Here is a 22,353-nt window from a genome sequence, read left to right on the forward strand (position 1 = left end):
AACGCTCACTGCGGGCTCACTACTATTGCTTCCATTTCCATCACCCATCAATCCAACCCCAGGAGTCTCCATTTATTTTGGTATTTCTGATCTCGCTTCTCCGTCCGCGTCAAGCCTAGTGGCTACCGCTTGAACGGCATGGCGGAGTTTGGAAAAAGAGGTCCTGTAACGTCTGTTCAGCTTCTTGCAGGACAAGAGCCCACAGACGCCCGCCGTCGCCCAGTCTGTGCAAGTGCATACATGTGCATACATGAGCATAGAATCTCAGCCAGAGAACAGTTTAGAGCCTGTTTAGAGTCTAATCTAGTCTAGGCCGTTCGCCGAATGAATTCATTCCATTCGTCTGGGCAGCTAGGTACTGCTGTTAATATATGGGATGGGTGGGATATGGAGATCAGATAGGAGGATCCTTGGAACCACCAACCAAACCCATATGCCTTGAACTTCCCTTGTCTTCCCGCACCCAAGAGGGCGGCTTCATAAGTGCTTGCTTGCTTCGAAAACAAGCCCCCCCGGGCCCCTCTCCCTCTGCTGCTCCAAAGTCACTCCTGAGTCCTGACAATCCTGGGCCCGGACCCTGGCTCGCCGCTCCGTTGGTTTGGTTGGCTCATCATCCGACGACCTACGGTACGTACGGGATACTAGGGGTGTAGCGTATCCTAGATACATACCTACCCTGGTCGCCCCCAAAGTCCAAACCCAGACCAGAGCTAAGGGAAAGCTGGTCCCTGGTTCGATGTCGGTTCCCAAGTTTCCTTTCCTTGGGCCCGGGACCTTTTTTTTTTGTTGCTCATGTAGCTCCCACCCCATCCAAGGACATGAATACTACAAAATCACTAGCTGCTTGTTTCATGGGTTGGTGACCATGTCTGCTCTAGTTACGGGTGCCCATCTGAGCTGCGGGATGACTTTGAACGGCGTCGCAGATGGCCGATTTGATACGCCATGCGCTGGGCCGGGGTTTTCCATGCTGCTCCATCATCAATAACTAGCTCTGGATCTCCTCTCACAACATTCCTGACTGTTATTTTTTTTTTGTTTTCTTAATATTTCCCCCCTTCGTCTTCTCTCTCTGCCATTGGGTAGTCCGTGCAGCAGAGCTTCTGCGCTTCCTGATTCGCGGCCGAGAGAAAAGCCTCTCAAGCATTCGTGCGATCTGAGCTGTGCTCGTGGGCCATGCCAGTTGGTTGCGTCAACGAGGCCAGCCTCTGCTTAGCACCACTTGTGACAACCACGACAGGAAACAGGGACATGCCAGTCTGAACTTCTTATTGTTGTTCAATACTCAAACGGTTGGCTGCTCGAATAATGGATTACTATCGCCGGGCATCGTCTTGTCATATCTTCAACCTCCTCCCCTCGTTTGCTGCCGCCTTTTCACGCCTTGTGTAAAAGAGCAAATAATTATCATTCGTTCTTCTCCAAGCCGCCCTCTCGAGAGACAATGAGGGTCGGTCTTTTCAAGTCTACCTCCAGCGCTGGTCGCCCAAGGGCGGGTCATTCCAATGTTCGCGGCAAGGTCATATCCGCGCCTATTCCCATTCCCAACCCAGCAGACGACGATGAGTTTCCCATGCGTCGACCGGGCACTGGACTCGCGACACCCTTGGGCAACGAAGGGCTTAGCAAGCTGCTGGTGCCACCCGAAAGAGCATCGACGTTGGACCCCCAAAGCATGTCCAGTGGCCAGCTCCCGTCCGAGGTGGTGGTACCCGAGGAGAGATTAGAAACGCCGCTGCAAGCCGATCCAGTATTCGCTTCAGACACTTCTGACAGCCCGGCACAAGGGCGCACAAATAGCAATACTTTGAGATACTCGGTGATTAGCAACAACACCGATACCGATCAGAGCAGAACTGCCCCTCAACGCAAAAGGTCCACCTTGCGTACCACGCTGGGTCGCCTGTTTGGACGGAGAAAATCGCCTTCCAGCCTGGGAACACAACGCAAGAGTTCTTCGGGGTCCGCTGAGCAGCAACAGAGACAGAGTGTAAGTGTGGGTCCTCCTTCTTTTGTTATAGCTGCCGTGGTTTACTTTGCTTTTTTTTTTCAACTTGATTGGAAGCTATTTTACTGACTATAGTAGAAACCGTCTGCACTAGGCCGAGCACCGACCAGGGAAGCTGAGCCAAAACGGTCTGCGTCTCTGCCAATTACAGAGTTTGACCGGGCCCTGCGCTCACATTCTGTCGGCCCCAATGACCACCTTGCCATCGAGAGCGCACGCACATCGTATAATGGCGGCTCGCTAAGGTATAGGAGGCGGGCGGCCACGACGAGTAGCAAGCTCTATGCTCGCAGGAGCGAAGGTATGGGTGCAATGGCTGGGCTTTCCCCCAGACCGGCTAGCACGCATGCTAGAAGCACTCAAGATGGCCTGGACCAGAGCAATCCCGAGAACATTGGGCGGGCAATCACCAGCGATGTGCTGATGCAGCACAGGCGGTCCCGGAGTCTGTCACAAATCACAAATGTTGTCGAGGGCCCCACGCAGAGGAATCGCCAAGACGAAATACGGTATTGGAGAGAAAGCTACGATCCTGGATTCCAGTCGCAAGCCTCATCCATTGCTGCGGTCGAACTTGACAATGATGATACGGGTCATGTCACCATGGACATGCCCGAGCAAGTCCCCTTGGACGATCGGCCAAAGACGCCACCCCAACCTTTTGATTTTGGCCCGCTGGCCGGTATGAGAATTACTCAAGCTGCTAGTCTGGAGGAGAGAGTTGCTACGTTGGAATCGCGAAACGAGAAGCTGGAGAGACTGGTAGCACAGCTATTTGATCTGGTGCCTGGCGCCAACAGCCACAGGTTTGCCCGGCAGCAACCGCAAACCCCGCCTACCGCCTATACATCGTCTACATTGGCACCGGCATTGTACCGAACGACCACCGAAGAGCGGGGCCATTCAAAGTACGCGAGCTCACAGCACTCCAACGATTCCTTTGGCGACGGTGTTACCTTTATTGGCTCCCTTCCGCCAGGCCCTGGGCCACTGAACCGCCCGACATCGAATGTAACCGCAACCGTACGTGGTGCATCCAGCCTGCCCACCTTGGCAAGAGATTCCGCGGTCGATGATCGCTACACAAATCTACTAACCATGTTCGAAAATGAACGTGCCGCTCGTCACTACCTCGAGGCTCAAGTGAAGCAACTTGTGCACAGAATCGAGCTCATGTCGACGCCTCGAAAAGCCAATATAATGTCCTTGTCAGGCCCTGCCATGACCCACTCGGTCTTTGAGCATGACGACGATGACGACGACGACGATGACGATACTGATGATGCCCGCCGGGATGATGTTTCGGAATCGGATGCCTTTGAGACGCCGCGTGAGGAGTATTCCAAGCATGCCCTCGGTGCCTTTGGGGAAGAGCTCACCGACGAGGATGCCGATGGCTCGCGGAAAAAGGCCGCCCGGACGCTGTCGCTGAGCCAGCTCACCATGGCCAAGTCACGAACACGAAGACCGGCCAGCGCGGAATCGGGCGTCGAGTTATGACTGCATGGCCTCAGCGTCGATACACGAAAGTCATGAAGTTTTCTTTCTCATGAATTCCAAGAGCGTTCACGACTGACACGGCCCCATTGTGCTTTTTCGTATTTTTGTTTAAGCATGAACGTATTTCTGGTCATCTATCATTCTTTTCCAGTCCAGTTCATGAAATATTGTCGACTCTTACCGACAAGAAGCCAGGACGCATTTTTGGCTTGTCCAACATCGAGTCAAGCCACGTGCGGAATGTTCCTGGTTCATCTCGAAAACTAAATTTCACGCATCTTGTTTCAGCAGCATTTCAGAAGCGTTTCGTTCTTTTTTCTCTATATTCCCTTGGCTCGTCTATCCGATGATGAAAAAGTCGCAACGATGGAGGAGGAGACGGCGGCAGCGGTGGTGGTGGTGGCATGATACCCGAGTACGGTTGTTGTTTGGGAGGAATTGCAGCCGATTAATTGTATGATAAGCAGAGAGAGACAAATAGCGATACCTGATGCCTCAAAGCATCGGGCGTAATGAAGAACAGTATTCAACCAAATAAAATGGTATAGTGAGATCATCTCCCACGCAACGTGACTGATGGTACGGTTGGCAAGGTGTAGCTACGAAAAGTGATATGGAGAAGAGAAGCGGAAAAGCCGTTTGTGGCTCTACATACATAACGCGGTAACTAGCACGTGGCACCCGCTCACGTAAAACGTATTAAGCAGTCAGGAATCAAAGATCTGCTTCGTGAACGTTACGAATTGTCATTTCTTATTAATATGCACCAAAGGATCAATTATCCAAAATCTGCCCGTGGCTTAAGCCCGCTGTCAAGAAGGCAATGGGACATGCCATCATCATCGCCATCATCGCCATCATCGCCATCATCGCCATCATCGCCATCATCGCCATCATCATCTTCGTTATCCGAGCAGTGGGTAATCGCCAGCTGTTGTAAGCGCTGTGGCGTTCTGAAAAATCTGGGATCCCGCTCTATTACCAATGGCAGCTGTAAGTCTTCAGGTCCATCTGCATTGGTTTTATGAATAACTACTGAAGCACTTCCAGTTTCTGTCCGTGGGAATCGTATTTCAGGTGTGCTGTTGCTGGATCCTGCCCAATGTGGGAGCGCCGTTATCTGTACGACATCTGTTCTCGATCCATCCAGTTGTGAGACCTGAAGTTCGAGCCCCTCGGCTGTTATGCTACTTCGCATGACCGCCGCCCCATCTTTTGAGCCCACCGACGTCGAAAAATTCTTGACAGCTCGACCAGCACCAATCTTGTGAAGCTGGGCTCCATAGTCTTCGCCAATTTTATTATTAGCGCTGACTCGGTCCAGATACCAATGCTGCTTGGTCTCTTGATCAAGAAGATCTGAGTCCTCCCTCGTCTTACTGGCTGCTTTAGAGTCCGTGTCCTCGAGCAAATCCTCTGGGATTGGCGTGACCGTCACTAACGCTGCGTGTGCCTTCCAAACAAGATACCTCCCGCAGTCAGAAAATTGGACAGCATCAACGAAGGCAGGTTGGGCTACTGATTGATGATTGTTGTTTCCCGAAGCTTTCCAACAGAATTAGTAAGACATAATCCAGTTTAGATATACACGTACTTATCAAAAAATTCCAACAGTACAACTTGTTGGGGTCCAGAAAGCGCATAAACTCTGCGTGGGGTGGAAAAGAATCTCGATATCATCTCTCAATCCCAGGGATTCGGAATCTAAGGCCGCCAACGGTAGCAAATCGTGACTGGATGTCAGTTCGAAGGCTGACATTTTCACTCGTGGCGGTATGTGGTCAATCACGTGCTCTATGTCTACCTGTGGCTTTTGAACCTTCGTGGCAAGTATTGCATACTTCCCTGTAGGACTGAAAGTGATCTTGCTCCAAATCAATTTCAAAGCAGACTGTTCGAAATGCAAAGCACCATTGGGCAGATCAATTGTCTTGTAGCATACAGGCTCCGGCCATGGAGTCTTGAGAAGTCCGCCCAAGACTGAATCAATTGCTGGATCCAGCCTCCATATCCTGTGCGATATAGAGAATGACAAAGTATCAGGGCTTATTGACAACGGAAGAGGTTGAGATTGGTAGAAGAGACGGATGTTTGATGCGTCAAGCTGAACGACAACTCTTGCAAGCCGAACACCATCAAGATCAAGTGGCCAGAGATCGAAGGTGGCAAAGTGTGCGACGGTCGACACCTCAGATTCAGATCTCTGCTCTTGAAGCTCTAGAGCAGGAGAGCAGAAACGTTTACGAGAGTTTTCTCCTCGAGGAAATCGAGAGGTTGGTAGACTGTTTGTAGACTGGTGATCCTCACCCACCCAAACGCTTAGTACTCCAAGAAAAGACCCGTCCGTAGAAGTAGCCGAAATCGATGCCTTTGGATGACTTGCAAGACCATTGATATTAGGTCTCTCCGGTGCACGAGATTTGACCCTTGCGCTACCAGGTGAGAAAAATAACTGGCTTGCCACGAGTCCGGAGGCATTAGTCTCATCCCAAACGATGTGTGGCGTGATGAGCAGGTTCTGGTGCCATACCTCGACTATGCGGTCAAGATCATGGCGGAACTCAAATAGCAAACCGAGAAGGGCACCATCAACCCTGAGATTCGTTGTTTGTGTGATCTCGGAGAGCCAGCTAGCCCACTCTCGAAGGCCGGAGCCTGTGGGACGAGCGTGGTGTCCCGTAGTATAGTAGGCTTCAAGCCAAGCTGTCATGGTCCTTGGACTTTCCATAAATATTCTGAAATCTTTTGCAAATGACTGGAAAGCTTCCTCAAATTCCCTAGACACTCTCAGATCTGATTCCATTAAATGGAAGGGGTCCGTGTTTGAAGAAGCCGTGTGGTGGATCCAATAGATAGCAGCGTAGTCCGTGAACGGATACCATATGGATAGCTCATTGCTTGACAGACTTTGCTTGTGGCTCTTGGACAAAGGGCTGGAAGGAGTATAGTATAACAGCTGACGAATGCAACAATGTGCCAGCTTGAGGTGAGCTATTTCAAGCACCGGCAGTTGAAGTAGATCATGGCCGGGTACCGATTCTCCAGATCTGGAACCCAAATCCCGGCGGACCAGAATCTCCTTGGCAGTGAGATGTACTAGCTGTAGACCCCGAACGGACTTTTTGGACTTTGATTCGTGAACGATCTCTACGAGGCCTTTGGAAGCCATAATCGCGGCATTCTCAAACTCGCTGATGTCTTCTTTGGAGTTGTCCTGAGACCATAAGCCATCAATAATCAAGGCTTGCCGGATTTGATGGGTCGTCATAGGTGCGGCATGATGTACAAGCCAAGTGAGAATTCGTGCTGCAATTTGACACGCTGATTGTCCAGATTGTGTGATGAGCAAGAGTATGCGGTTATACATTTTCTCCAGACCCTCGGGAAAGTTGATTTCAACTATGACCTGCATTCTTCTGTTCTTGGAGAGTGGTGTCAAACGCAAAAACTCCATCATTAATCGTGCCCAAAGAAACATGCCGTCTGCACCTTTGACCAGGTGATCGGTCAGTTGTTCCAAGTCGTGTTGCGCCGAATCTGGAAGGATCTCTTCCTCTATCAAAAGCTCGAGTTCTCTTCCAAAGAATCGACGAATGTCATTTGATATTTCTTGCTTGGGAATGGGCAGTTGTATATCGGGTCCAACTGAGCGCTGCAAACGAGGTACACTGATGCGGCTCAAAAGTAGAATCCTCGGACTGCAGGTATACGACAAGCGAAGAAGTGAAGAGACGAAGGAATCGCTGTCACTGCACTCATCGACCCCATCGACGACTACAACGGTATTCCTAGTAAGACTGGTCTCCAGCAAGTCTATCAAAGTCGCTTCAGATGCGTCGAGTTGTCCCTGAGACTTGGACGTCATCATGAAAGCAAATTTATCCACCATTGTTTTGTCGTATCGACAGGACCAGAGAAGTTGACTCAAAAGCGAGCGAAAAGCCGCTGCAGGGTCTTTCGAAACCTCCGAATTGAAACGGAAGAAGTGGTACAAGACAGGAGTGATCTCATCTTCATGATCATTGGTTTCTTCGAGCTCGTCCAAAATCGAGGTGGCTAGAACCGTTTTACCAGACCCTGGATGACCTACATGGTTGTGATTAGGATCGTGCTACTAAACGATTAAAAAAGAAAACGGCGACTTGCCATGAATCCACAATGTGTTTGTGCCAAATTTTCGTTTTGTTGAATTGAGGCGGTCTCCGGACCCTGTATTGATCCACGACAGATACTGTGGGTGGTCGAAAATCCATGTAGCTGTCGAGTTTTCACGCGTCCTGGAGTTCATCTCGCGTGCGTCTACGTGGTCTGAAGGCCGTAGCCATTCCTGGATTCTGGAAACAGATGATTCTATAGAGACTATGTAAGCGGCATGTAGTCATGAAGATAAAAGGGGAACTTACCAAGTCGGTGTCTCTCCATAATAGCTTTTGCATCTTGTATGTCGGACAAAAGCATTGCGATCTTGGATCGTAGCTTCTCATCTTGTTCTCGTTTAGTGTCCGCGAGTCTTCTATCCTCGGCTATCAAACGCCTCTCTTCCTGTGCAAGCGCGCGTTCCTTGGCGGCCTCTTCATGCTCCTTTTGAGCATACTCGCGCCACCTTGCAGTGGCTTTTGTTTGCTTATCCTCACATTTGAGTCTCCAAACTTTGATCTCCTCCGAGACATTGTGCTTATGAACCTCCATTTTATCGATTAAGTCCTTGAATCTGGCATCAAATGGTTTCCAAAGCAAGCTTCCTAATACAGCAGGCGTTCTCTTGATCTCTACATATTCATTAGCACAGCCCAGTAGCTAGATCATCAGGAGTCAGGACATGGCTCACTCCCACTAGATCGTGTGAAAACCGTGACAGCAGCCTGAAGAATCTCCAAGAAGTCAACATAGACCTCCTCAACATTCTTACGAATGCGTCCTGAGTTCTCATCGTTACATAATTCGCCGATGTCATGATAGCGCGGAAATACTGCCAGAAGTTGTTCGAGGAGTTCCAATAGCTTGTTGAAGAAAGTCACGATGTTGCTTGATAACTGTCTCGCGAGGAGTTTAGCAGTTCGGTCAGAACTAGGAAAGAAAAACGTATTCAAAGCATAACCCACCTGAAGAACGAGCCGAAAGGCGCCCCAGAAGAGTGCTGAGTACTCTGGATTAGAGGACACGAGAATGTTTACAACATCGAAGTATGGTTCAAGCTGTTTCGACACGGAGTAGACGCAACGGAGCGGCTTTGAGCGGTGTGCTGTGTGCTGTATGATATCCTCTAGGGCCTTAACAGACTTCTTGAAATCTTCGACCGACTGACAAGGCGAATATTTCAATCTGTCTTCGGGACTTAGAGATTTGAGAAATCGATCGCCAGCAGCGACGAAGATATCGCTTGTGACAGGCACCGTCCTCTCATATTTCGAGGCCATATCGTGAGGTCAACTACGCAATGGTATGATGGAATCCCGGAATAATCGACAGGCATTTCTGATGTCCAAAGGTAGTGTGCAGAGTCGAGATGAAAAAATGATAATCCGTTCCACTGTTGTGAGAAAGGGCGACGACGAGCGGACTACGCCCTCAACGAAGGAAGCCTCGAAATCAATGACGAAGATCATTCATGTTGTGGTGATGTCCCATTAAGATGGTGGCTGTGTTGTGCGGGGGGAGACAAGAAAAGAGAGCTATTTTACGTGGTCCTAACAAAAGTCTTCACTGCAATTTTAGCGTTGGCAAAGGCAATGGAACTGCGCGTTTAAACTGGCCACTCAAGCTCATAGCAAGAGAGAACACGACTTGTGCACCTTTCACTGCAATCTTGGCCCCTTCGAAGCAGTGAGTGCGCAACATTGAGAGTCGTCCAAGCTCATGAGTATGACTAGAGCTATTTTCAAAGAAAGACAAAAAAAAAAGAAAAAGGATCCAAGTGCACTGCAAATTGTTAAATTCTTTAGGTCAGTGTAAATTACGATGTGGTATTTTTCCCAAGGTCTGTAGGAAATGTAAAAGTCGTCCACTAATACGACCGTATTGAAGAAGCTAAAGATAATGTCAAAGATGATTCTTCCAAGGCCAAAAACTAAAGTGTGCACAAACGGGAATCGAAAACCCCTTCCTGTACAACATGAGAATGCACATGGACAGCCAAGATCCTCATCCACGTGTGGCATAATATCACAACAATTACGTTCGAATTCTAGACGAGCAACTTTTAAGATTGATTTTTGAAGATGTAGAAATCAGCTGCTAATTTGGTCATATGCTGAAGAGGATCCAGAGTCTGTGCCGAGTCTTCGTGGGGCTGGCGAGGTATATGCCATATTGAAGCGCAGATCAACAACAGACTTGCTTACAAAGGCAATGTTGGCGCCCGTAGAGGTATTCAAGCTCCCAATATTCCGTATGAAAAAGGTGACAGCTACCACTCTACGCGCGAATATCCAGTGGACTGGTGCCAGCCTTGGGAAAGTACCTGAAAAGGATCGCCCTTGGTAGGCATAGCGTCCGCGTTCATAGGCGCGCCGCGATAGGCCGAAATAGCTGGAGTAGCATTGAGTTGCGCCAAATCTGACATCTACAAATGTCGTTAGTGTGGAATCTTCACTGCAATTTGAGACCTCTCCAAGGCAGTTCAGATGGCGACATGAGAGCCTTGGTTGTAAACATAGAGTCTTGCACGGCTGAAAGAAACAAATATCTATTTAAAAGTCTATTATTCTTATAACATTATCACGTTCACGAAGGGTCAACAATCGTATGACTGGCTTCAATTCCAAAGGACTTGATTTAATATGAAGCTCGAAACTCACAAGTAGGTAGGCAATTACTCGATCAAAGGGATTGGAAATAAGTGAAAATGGCCCGCGTATAACCGTACATGACAAGGATTGATACAACAGTTTTTGAGATACTGCCGCCAGTAAGAGAAAACAAATTGAACGTTCCAACTAATCAAGACAGGTTCTGCTGTGAATGTAAAAGGATCGTGTAAATGGAAGGGTTCCTTGCATGCGGCTCGAAATGATATTACTGTTATTGATATCGAAGCAGGATATAAGTTATGAGTTGTGAAGCACTTACATATTCAATTTAGTGATTGAGTGAGACGGATGATGAGAATAGCGATAGACTAAATATATATATAGTATGCTCATAATATGGCTCGAGGCTGTCGTCTCATCGAGCTTACCACCATCGTTATTCACGCTCGGACACGACGAAACCATCGGTAGTGGCTGCCAGGGGTACATCTTCTTGAGCATTGCCGGTTGCGTGGATTGAAAATTACTTTAAGATGCTAATCGACTTCTCTTGCATATCAAGGGATATACAATGGTTTCAGCATCTCAGGAGCGGGAGCAGTCTCAAACAGGTCGGGACATTGCAGCACGCCCTGTATGTTGATACTGCCGCTGACCAGTGCAGACCAAACACGGATTGGCACGATACAGGCAGTGCCGTGGCCCAGCAATCTCATGGTGTTTCTGGGCGTAGCTAAAGTTTTGTTGTAAAGGTGGAGTTTGATGTTACAGTGCAAGGTCGCGGCTCTAGAGCATAGTTGGAATATATACTTCATTCCCGCGTTCGAACCCAATCAAGCAACACGCGCATTGGCATAAGCCCCTTTGGTACCGCCGGTCATTGGTCAAGTTTGACCACCGTGAACTCAACTTCAGCCCTCAAATGAGTAAGCCAAAACCCAAAGCTGCACTGACGTGCATTTTCAAGTGTTTCGGTGGCACATTGTTGCTCGTTAGCTGCAGATCATGTCACTCGTATAGTATAGGCGGAACTGTCCGGCACTGTTCCCGTGCGCGCAGGGCTACAGGACTGGCTCTCATGATACGTTACCTACCTCATCCATCCACCAACTTCATAACCTGTCGTGTTTCTTCGCAAAGCTTGCCCGGCACGAGTGAACCGACCAGCTACGTTGCCATTGGCACGTTGTGGAACAAACCGATAGCCGGGAAAAGGTACTTGAGAATGTGGACACCAATAAATATGCCCGAATAAACCATGTCCGCGTTTCGCTTCATTGCCCTGCATCTCTGGCACTCTCGGCATAGCTAGTGTCCTGCCTGGCTATGACAAGAGGACCGAAACTAATTTTGACGTCGGCGGCTAGAAGTTTGATCCTCTATTTTAAGATAGCCCATGTAGTAGCTATTATTGTCAACAGCATCAGAAACTTCTGTGCGTGTGTGAACTCCATCGAGTGTTGCAAATCATGAGATTTAATGACTACCTAGGTACCCATCTGACTGCGAATTTTATCAAGGCGCTGGCGACGATGGATAACGCTCTCCTCTCCATGATGAGTGGTGACACGCGCATACCTAAACTAGCCGAGTGAATGTCCTCTGCAATTTCAACTCTCAAATGCAATTTTCCACGAATAATGGCCCCTCCTGCAAGAATCGCACCGATCAAATGACTTGTCTGTGGATGAGTCTGTGGCTTGATCGGAGTCGTTGCTAATGAACCAGAAATTTGCTTCGGCGATACCTTTCTTTTGGAAATCAGACTAGTGGCAGATCAGATGTCGTGAGGGCCCGGTGCTGAAAACAGTGTCTCTTCCTTGTGCTTCTCGTCAAGGAGCTTGTACCAGCGGATCGAAAACATTGGTTGGCAGATCATGTTCGATACAGGATCTCTGGTCATGGGCGCATTTGGTCCTTGGTTTTCCATTGGGTGTGTGGAATGAGCAGCTGAACTTTGTGCATGTAGTATTATCAGAGCACCTTTGTATGAATTGGCACCAGAGTCCTCCTATCGCGGCGCAGTAAAGCCTAGACATGCGGCGACAGGCGGGTATATGAGAGCAGGTAATCGGCAATGTACCGGAAGTCACTCATGTCCAGGTCTCGGCAGGCGGCAGAGTCCATGTCGTACTTTTTTCCCTTCTTTCCAACAATGACAATGGGACCGCACCAATTGAAAGGTTGGCCAGGCAGCGCTGCGAATGAAGCCGCAAGGTTCTTGGGGGCAAGCACGGCTGAAGTGCTCTTGTTCTTCTGTGATCCAGCAAAGTTTGAGCGGCAGCAGATGACGATGGTATCGGTGAGAGATCTTTGTAGAATTGCGTCGGTCTGCACCTGAACTCGCTCGGGCAGAGTGTTGGGGCCAAGGAAGGGCTCCAAGTCTGGAAACGTCCACTTGTAACCATCGACCTCGTGCAAAGGGCTCTCGAGCCAGACGACCTGTGGCTTGGATTGATCCTCAGGGAAGAAGATGCCACGAAAATGGTTCTCGGATGGGCGTGTCGACAAGTCAAACTCGGAGAAAGACTTGCAGAGGAGCTTGTGGTTGGGCCAATCATTAGCCTGACACTCCTTTGAGCAGTAGCAAGATGACTTGCATCGACCGCAAAGCTGAGCGTCTTTCTTCTTGCATATAGTGCAGGTACTGCCTTTATCGACGTTGGGCGGCATGGCGATCGTTGGATTGCGAAGACTGGTCAGAGTGTGAGAAGAGGAAAGGTAAGATGGAGTGACAAATACAAGGAAAAAGGATGTGTGAGAAAGAAGAGGTAGTGGCTTTCATTGACTGATGCGCCACGGCCTTGACTGGATGGTTAACTGCGTTTGCTGGGCTGGGTGGTGGTTGTGCTTTGGTTGACTGTAGACTGCAAACTGCAGTTGGTGGAGTTTTATTGTTCTGCTCTGACTGATGCGGTTGCGTCTGACAAGAGGTCAAGGGCAGGTGCAAAAAATTTCGTTTTTGTCCTAGGCAGCCACGCAAAGGGCGTTTCAGCTTGTTCTGTATCAGTTACGAACTCGCTCATGCCAAGTCACTCGCCTTGAGTCGCATACCTTTGTTCATCTAACCTAGGATATCCCCCGTGGTCTTCTCACACCAGTTTTCTTTCCAAGTCAGGTGCATAGTATCCTCATGGCGACCCAGGAGAGACAGGAAGAGGGAGAGCAAAAGCTGCAATATGATCAACTATGCAGAACTTGGCCAGCAAAAGACAATGTATGCGCTTGCTGATTGCTTCTTGAATCGAAGTCAGTCAGTGTACTGGAATTGGATGATCAGTATTGAATATGACCATCGCGTTACCTTGCCAAGATGTAATCGAGGTTTTGGTTCTCGCCAACGTTGATATCAATGGCAGCTACCGACTCCATGTATTGGCCCATTGCATTTGAAGGTGCATTGATTCCATAATGCTCGGATACATTAGCTCTCCAACGCACTTGTCTGGGACCTTTGTAAAGTCCTTAAAGGCCAACCGAGACTTGCTACCAGGACAGAGCCGGCAGACAATAGACTCGTTGCATTGGTAGGATAATGGAAACTTACAATAGATGATTCTTTTCTTGTGTGGACACTGGAGGCTCAGGATCTCATGAGCATCTACTGCAAATAATTATGGAAATTGTTATATGTCGTGGAAGAGGGGAGTCAGTTCTTCCGCTCAATCTAGAACTGTTGGATGCTGTCCAATATCACGGCGAGCACACAACCGTATGGGCACAAGTGACATGCAATCCATGGCAACTGCGTGTATTGACGGAAATAACGAGATTAAGGAAAGAAGGGAATAATAAATCCATAGTATACCTAGGGAGCGTCGCGTTATCCAAGTACCCTCCCAACTAGAAAAACCCCAGCTATGACAAGTGGAACACTCCCGGACCCGAACTGTTTTGCTCGGCTCTGCTAGCGTTCGCATTATCCCTGTCCAGATCCGACAGGATATCCGTGGGACACAGCTTCCTTGACAAGCTCTCCCCAGTCACGAATCGTATCTTTTTGCGATCATAAGGGTCTTGCACGGCCAAGCTCATGGTCTTGTTCGTCTTCATCTCATACTCGGGCACAGGTCGTTTGCCATCTTTGCTCCACTTCCACCCGGTATTGGCATCAGGCTCCTGGAGTTCATAACCTTGCAGAGGGGGTGGGTTCCATTTTGTGACCTTGTATCGGCGCATGCGGACAGTTGGGTGGAAGAATTCGTTTGTGGCGCCATCCGTGCCATCGCCCGGGTCGCGCGGGTACTCGCCAGGCGTGCGGTCTTGTCTCCCTAGAAGGCGGAAAAAGGCGCCTTGCAGTCCAGTAAAGTTGTCAATGATTGGTCCGCAGCCCCAGCCGTTGGTAGGCTTGATACCATCGAGGGCCTTGCTGTGTTCGTGAACGAGATCAGTGATGGCGTCTTTATCAAAAGTGAGCATTTGTGAGAGATTGTCCACCTGCGGCGCGGAAAGTCAGTCATTGGTCGACATGTTGTTGTTGGAACCAAGTCTGGGTTTTGGGACGTCGGGCTTACCATCCATGCAAATGTATTATCGCCAATCTCTTCATGGTCACCAAAGGCGTGCCAAAAGTCTCCTTGGCCGCCAATGTTGCCATGGACGCCGGGGAACCAGCACTGCTCTAGCCTTTTGGCAGGACTGTTCTCACTCTTGTGCCAAAGTGTAGGAGGAAAGGTGAGTCGTTTTTCATCCATGGCCAAGGCTTGGAATGCATAGTCCACGTCTAGTAGTGCCGTGGGTTAGCTCGGCTTGTTTGTGTAAACAGTAGTAGACAAGACTCACTTGGGGATACCCTTGTGTTGTGAAACGCATACTGCTTGTTGAGCGGATAGCCGAGTTTGGCAGACAGTTCCACCAAGGGCCAATTTGGAATTCCCTAGTCACCGAATATTAGCAAGGGTAATCATTGATTCGTAAACAGCGTCGCGTACCAAAGCTCCAACCGTGTCCCAAACACCAATCACTTTGATCTTGATGTCGGTAAAATCCAGCTGGCTCTTGTGATCTCGGAACCACTTTGTTTTGCTGAAGGGTTGACCACTCGTGTTCCTGCGGTACTCCCGCCACATTGCTGGGAAGTATTTCATGTTCACCGGTGACAGGATGCCAATGTCTGTGACGAGACCCGCGACTGAGCGTGCCGTAAATGCACCGCGCGAGAAGCCAAAGAAGAACAGCTCGTCGCCGGCATTGCGATCATAGTTATTTGAAATGAAGTCGTAGATTTGACACACGTCATTGTCTAGACCCCAGCCAAGCCCGCCTTTGAGTTGATATATTAGTACAGCAGTTCGAGCAAAGAGTAATTAGCCTTTCGGGGAACAACACACCATAGATGGCTGCTTGGAATGGGAGATCCCCAGTTCCCAGGCCCGGGTGATAGAGCACAATCTGCTCAACGGTATCTCCATTCTTATCAATGCCGGTCCTCGAGATGGCTCGTGCCAATTTAGCGACATTGGAGGGCACAGCCTTTTGACCACTGTCTGAATTCAGCCATGTGCCGTCAGCGCACAGGATGATGCGCTTATAGCTTGCTGGCTTGTTTGTTTGCTCAACCTTTGGCTCCGCCATAGTGTAGTAGAGCTAAGCAGTCAGAGACACCGAGAAGAAGAAGGAGATTCAAACTCTTTTCACTGTTGGTTATCTTTTGATGGGGTTTCGATCAATGGTGTATGTATTCAGTGTGAGAAAGAGTCAGACTGATGCATCTTTATATGCAGCAAATTTATATGCCATTGGGCATGCGTGGATGTTTGCACGGGACTATTATCAACGAGGCGCCGTCGAGTGCAGTGGTGCAGATGCGCAAGGCTTTGCTGGATGGCAGTGTCTGATAGACCACAAGAGTGACTAGACATGTGCAGACTCACGGGCCGGGCATTCGTCTTCATCAAGGTAATTACCGCTAATGACTTGAACCGTTCCCATTAGTCAATATTCACATGTTTGGCCGTGTTAATGCTAAAGCTCCCATTGGTTCAAAGTACGTTCTTAAATTAGAAATCGAGCACTATTTAGAGGCAACCTTAATTCAACTATCCGCCATTAGTAGTCGAGTTGGGGATATCTACACATGGCAAAAAGAAAGCTTCAAAAGCTTGACATTCGAAAAGATGCCAAACTAAAAACACTAACTAGTCTTTCCCCTAAAAAGGAAGAAACCTTCTGCGATGACTTAGCGAGTATTAAGAAAGTTCTCCTAAACCGAATTCTGGCTGGAACATGCCACGATTATCTTGCGCATGCGCAACTCTTCAATTCGAAGCAACCACTTCATAGCCAAGTTGTCTAGTCACATGTGTGAAGCAATCCCAAAGGGTCCTCAAGGACGAGTTGCTCGGACACAAACTACCAAGCTGCGCTCTTGATCCATGTTGTGATTAATTAGTCATTCGTCTTGGACAATGCAAACAATGCTTCTCCCGCTAGAGGAACTACTCAAAGTCACTAGTGAAGTTACGCAACATCTCGGACGATGAGAGTTTTGATCGTTGACCCAAAGACTAGTTGTGAGATGACAAGGCATTCCCATGGCAACCTGCATTGTCAATTGGTCGTGAAAACAAAGTCTATCACATATTAGAGTATAGTTTAGCGAGAAATTGAAAAGAGGAAGTGAATTTGAAAAGTTTGCCTTGTGGGCGCAGTCTAGATCCTCTCTTGTATTCACTGGTGCCGGGCATATTGCCATAGCCCAACTCAATAGACACTATAAGCGCCTGTGGATGAACCAATCGCGTAGCTTTCTCAACGGCACTCATATGATCAATTTGCCTTAGGCATCTCCCCAAATTCATAGACTTTATCGCTGCCGGAGAATAGGTTCCGGCGATTGCGAGTGAATCCTTCACGTTGATTCGGCTGAAACCTTGTGAGGCTCGGAAAAATCGGCTCTACTCACAGATATGCCACAATGCCTCCATGAAATGCTATTACACGTGCCCTGATGTTCTAGTATTTGCGTGGATCACGGGCTGGCGAGTTGCTTCAAGGCTAAGGACTCACTGAGGGCAAGTCGACACGGCGTGCCCCGAGATAGGCAAGAGATGGGGCATCAAATGCCTCCCAAGTGATCGCAGTGAGTGTGAACTTTGCGGCTGAGAGGAATGGAACCATATAAGCACCAACGAGACCAGACGCCTATGTGAATGTTTGATTAGAACCAATCAACAATCACGGCTGAGAGGACTAACTTGCACCAACGCCAGCAACCTTTTCGACCCTTATCTGCACGTTTTGGTGGAAAGAACCTCGGAAACTCGACAAGATACGAAGCTGAGCAAGTCTATTGAGATACTATAGAAATAGGCTTGTCTGAAAAACAAAATGAGATGCCTTGACGCCATCACGTAATTCCTCTTGATGAAACAGGACGATGCCTCTACTGCGCAACGGCTGCTTTCTAGATAAGCTTCTTCATATCCCACAATTATTGCAACTAGAGACGGGGATATGTTGCTTTCATGGATTATACTTCCGAAGAAAAATCTGAAATGCCGTGCTGGATACCCTGTTGACGCCAGGGTCGGCCCGGGGATCATATCCGCCTTCGTGTCCCAAAAGGGTAAGAGCTGCAAGCGGAATGCGCTTGGCTAGAGCTGGCAGATTGCCACGGCGTCTGTCCGCGGCATCCACCACGGCAAGCTGGGGGACGAGAGGATTGAACTCGCTCATCCGGAGTTGTGCACAGCATGGAGCGTCTGAACACAACCGGCAGGCAACAGTATGGGTGTGATTATGCGGCTAGATAGTCATAAGCATGGAGCTCACAGTCGAGGAATTGGTGCTGACAATTAGAAAGGATACGGTTGGCCGGCTTCATGATAGTCATGCCGGTAGTGGTAGTCATCGGCCTCATTCCGCTTCCGGTAGCCTGCTGTCAGTATGCTGACGTTTTGCCCCTTCTCAATAGGTGTATAGAATCCCTACAACAAGCCAGGATCTGCGTTAATTTTTTTCTTCAGTGCCATGCAAGCCTGATAGTGGCCTGTCGCCTTGCTGACCCGATGGTTAACTCCACTATCCGTCCCTCCATCGGCATAAGACTTGCGACATAAATCTCCTGGTGCGCAAGCGATAAAGTAATCACCTTCTCGGGACTGTTTACTCGTCAAGTATGGACATTGCCACCATGATCAAATTCTCATGACATGCAATGCCTGATCCCGAGTACCGGGTTCGCCTCAAGGTGCTCGGCACTTTCTTTCATCTTTCCTTCGCCTGATCAGGTTGTTATATCTAACTAGTGAGGGCGACCAACTATGAGACTTGAGAGGTCTGCTGGGATCGAGACAATTACCAAGTGAATGCTCCAAGTGTCTATTTTCGGGGACTTGTTCCGATGAGACATCTGAGTTGCTGTGAAAATATTTCTAATCGCTGGTGTTTATTGCCCCAGTTCGATATGGAGATAACAAACTTGAGGGCGTTCATCGATCCATGCAGCATTTATTGCGTAAGCCCCTGGGCATCCCCTGAAGCACAGCTTTTGACGGCACTCGGCCAGAACCAGGATTCCGGTTTGTTCATCAACCAGACCCTCTTTGCCCAGGAACAAGGTACACTTTACGGTTTCCCTGCATTGCTACTGCAGAATAATATATTATTGTGCTACAAACTGGCAGAGATTTAACTCCATCATTACCATTTCCATCCTGCTTGTGCTGTATCCATGAACGCATCGTTTTCAGCTTGTGTAAACATTCATCTGCACAATTAAGCAGCAGGTTTCAAGCATTATTCCTCTTTAAACTTGTCAACATCATCGTTCCCATGCATCGGATAATACCCCTCACGTGGTTTCTGGCTGCGCCTACAGCTTTTGCTCTGCTTATAGAGGCTGACCATCCCTTTTAACCCCCGAGGCCCGGGGATTTGCGAGCGCCGTGCCCGGCTTTTAATTCTCTCGCCAACCATGGCTTTCTTCCCCGCGACGGACGAGATGTCGATTTAGACACTGTCGGCGCCGCTGTCTTGCTCGTCTTTAATATGGATTATGATACGATGCTGCTGGTGGGAGAGCCCGCGCTGGCAACGTCTATTACTGGAAATAGCTTAACGTTTCATCTCAACGATACTGTACAGCACTGGCCACAAGAGATTGAGCACGATGGTAGTTTGGCCAGAAATGATACTTATTTTGGGGACGCCTTGACGTTTAGCCCATAGGCATGGGGCCGTACCTTAGCCTCGTGGGGCGATGTTGAAATCATTAATGTAGGTTGGCAAGAAGTATTTGAGATAAAGTGAGGCTAGTTTTGAACTTACTCTTTTCCACAGTTTGAAGCAGCAGCAACCGAGCTCCAAGAGCGGTTTGACTGGGGCCTAGCGCATAATCCAGAATTTAACGCAACTTTTGCCAGAACAGCTTCACTGTTGCAGTACGCATTAGTATTTGGAGCATTTGGCAAATCCGTTTAAGGCGATGCTTAATATGACTGGGTGAAGTTTTGGTTTGAGAATGAGAGATTGCCGCTGGAGCTGGGCTGGCAGCCACTAACGGAGCAGCTCAATCACACCAACAACGAGGCTATCGCGGCAAGTATAGAGGCCTTGTGGGACGAATTGGAACAAGATGAGTAGCGACCGGGCTTCAAATAGCACTCATACAGACTTGGCCCGGATGGCTTGTATTATTTCAAGTGTGTTATTATATCTTCCGCTATCATGTGCAAAAACAAACTGGGGAACGTATAGCGAGATATAGCTTACTTCTATGATGTAATGTTTTATTATTTTTCAAAAACATATTTAATTGCCTGAGGTGGTCTATAAGCATGACCATGAATTAGGGCGACACTTGGTTCGCCCAACCCATGGACTTGGGTATTATGACAAGGATAAACTTGTGGTGGCAAAACCTTGTTCAATAAATTACAGATTAGATATACTCTTACTGAATAGCATATTTGACTAGCTCACCCACCTAGCATCAATATTGCGGCTCATCTTGCTAAGCAGGGAAAAAAAAAGATTCATAATGTGGCACGTTTTCATGGATGGCTGGATCCGAGACCACATGCAATACACACATGATTGGATGCAATTTTTACAACTCATATACAGCATAGGTGACTCCATTTCGGTACTGAATTTCTGGACCACTCCATACCTGATTGGCAACATTTGTTTGCAGCACCCTTGACTGAGCGATTCGCACGACTCGGAGAAGTACCAGAAAACATCAAGGAAACGGTACCCATGATGGGTCTCTCGCAAGTTGCCCTAAATTTTCGGGCACATGGTATGACTGTAGTCTATCTATCCGAATATAGCAAATTTGTAGACCTGCTTGCGAAGATGGCAATTGATGGCGTTGACTAGACTGACGGCACAGAGGCATCACTCGCGAGTACGTCCATGGATCTAAGTTTGGCATGTCTCCACGAATGTAGAAAGTGATACGACCAGTGTCCAAAATAGAGAGAATCAAATTGAAAAGGGTTTTCCATCTACGAGACTAATATCTGTACAAACAGACATCATCGTCATTACTGTTGTGGCACCCTTCGAGTGACACAATACTCAGCCACTCTGAGGCGCATCAGAAACACAAAGGTGCCACGAGGATGCAAGTCCTATATAGAAGTTTTTCGAAGAAATCGAATGCTAAAAATAAAGCGTACACTTCGCTCTTTGCAGTTGAATGTGAGAAGAAGAATTGACCGAGGTGGCTCACCATTAAGTCGCTCTGACAGGGCTTATGGCCTCCTTGTTAGGACCCTAAGATGATATAATTTTGTACATGTATCCGCCAAACCTGGCAAGGCATCACTTTACTCTATTGAAATATAACAGGAGGCGCCCAACACAATCGTATGGCCAAAAGAAGGAAAGATTTGTCAGGCCAAGAGTCACTTCATTCTGCACATCCAAGCTCGACGCTATCTCAAGAAAACCGATGTAGCGTTTTTTGTTTGCTTTCTAGCCATAGACGCGTTTTGAGTCTGTAGATGACCTTGGAGAATCCTCACATTGTCATGCCTATTCCCTTGCAGAAGGCGAAGATTGCAGTAAAATCGGTGTCTCCAACAACATCTGCACAGCGGCTCCCAATACATCGACGGGGCCCCGTTGATTTAATATCGACGGACCCGTCGACATTATATAAGCGCTATTTTACAGCGCTTCGCCACGGAGTAATATGCTGCACGAAATAGCAAAATGCTATATAAAATGGCAAAACGCTATAAAGCGCTATAAAAAGTGGCAGAACGCTGTAAAGCGCTGTAAAATAACGCTTATATAATATCGACGGGTCCGTCGATATTAAATCAACGGGGCCCCGTCGATGTATTGGGAGCCCTGCACAGCCTTGGCCTGACTAATATACTCATAATATCATCCAACGATTGCTGCATCTGCTTCGAAAGGGTTAGAACTGCAGTAGCATCTAATCACCAGCCGAATCAGGACTGATATTCCCATTGCCTTTGCGTAGGTTAAAATTGCAGTGAAGAAGCCATGCATGAGCGGGAGTAGATTAGTAAGGCGTCCAATACCATAGGGCAGATCATCTCCAACTGCATTGCCTTTGAGAGGGTTAAAATTGCAGTGAACAACAAATTTGGACGTGTTGTATCCCGACTTGCCCACAGCAGCGTCGGCGGCAGGGCTTAGTTCCACTGCAATTTGGGCCCTCTCAATCTGTCCGGGTCACTCCTGCCCTCATCCCGCAGTGAATCTGATATTTTAGGATTGTGCATTATATGTACCTACCCTACACAGGCTTGTTGTACCGTGGATGTTTATTACTATACAACAATTGCATGCAGTTTGCATCCTTGCGCCAACGAACTGCTGACAATGTTCCACCGGTGCGTACTGTAGGAAAAGCCAAGATAGCAGTCATAATTGAGATTGTCCTTCACGCGTGCGAACTCTCTGAAAGAGGCCACACTAATTGAAACATGATAACAGAGAGGGCATCTCTTCGGGATATCATCCAGCCGAAGGGATACCCAGTCCAAGCACATGCACGCAGGAGCTGATAAGATCAGGTCAATCAGGTCCCAAGTCTATCAGTTCAATCAAAAGGCTGGTAAATCAATGGTTTTCTCCAAGAATAAGATTGACACGCACGATAAGGTTCAA

At 48.3% G+C, this 22,353-nt stretch overlaps 4 protein-coding genes across 4 annotated transcripts; 1 reads left to right on the forward strand and 3 right to left on the reverse strand.

The window, feature by feature from the left end:
- Window positions 1–1,444: 1,444 nt before the first annotated feature.
- PFICI_01829 (uncharacterized protein) lies at window positions 1,445–3,508 on the forward strand (the record flags this gene model as incomplete). The annotated part of the gene is made up of 2 exons (XM_007830410.1): window positions 1,445–1,990; window positions 2,087–3,508. The coding sequence occupies 2 exons, from the start codon at window positions 1,445–1,447 to the stop codon at window positions 3,506–3,508; spliced, it is 1,968 nt and encodes a 655-aa protein (XP_007828601.1).
- Window positions 3,509–4,286: 778 nt separating this feature from the next.
- Window positions 4,287–8,925, reverse strand: PFICI_01830 (uncharacterized protein; the record flags this gene model as incomplete). The annotated part of the gene is made up of 5 exons (XM_007830411.1): window positions 4,287–5,053; window positions 5,126–7,594; window positions 7,781–7,858; window positions 7,912–8,277; window positions 8,337–8,925. 5 exons carry the CDS (start codon window positions 8,923–8,925, stop codon window positions 4,287–4,289), a joined length of 4,269 nt encoding a protein of 1,422 aa, XP_007828602.1.
- A 3,363-nt stretch (window positions 8,926–12,288) lies between these two features.
- On the reverse strand, window positions 12,289–12,930 carry PFICI_01831 (uncharacterized protein; the record flags this gene model as incomplete). The annotated part of the gene is made up of 1 exon (XM_007830412.1): window positions 12,289–12,930. One exon carries the CDS (start codon window positions 12,928–12,930, stop codon window positions 12,289–12,291), a length of 642 nt encoding a protein of 213 aa, XP_007828603.1.
- A 1,185-nt stretch (window positions 12,931–14,115) lies between these two features.
- PFICI_01832 (uncharacterized protein) lies at window positions 14,116–15,831 on the reverse strand (the record flags this gene model as incomplete). The annotated part of the gene is made up of 5 exons (XM_007830413.1): window positions 14,116–14,694; window positions 14,772–14,980; window positions 15,040–15,133; window positions 15,189–15,520; window positions 15,588–15,831. 5 exons carry the CDS (start codon window positions 15,829–15,831, stop codon window positions 14,116–14,118), a joined length of 1,458 nt encoding a protein of 485 aa, XP_007828604.1.
- Between the last annotated feature and the right edge of the window lie 6,522 nt (window positions 15,832–22,353).

This window comes from Pestalotiopsis fici (genome assembly GCF_000516985.1).
Source record: "Pestalotiopsis fici W106-1 unplaced genomic scaffold PFICI_Scf_1, whole genome shotgun sequence".
Lineage (NCBI taxonomy): Eukaryota > Fungi > Ascomycota > Sordariomycetes > Amphisphaeriales > Sporocadaceae > Pestalotiopsis > Pestalotiopsis fici.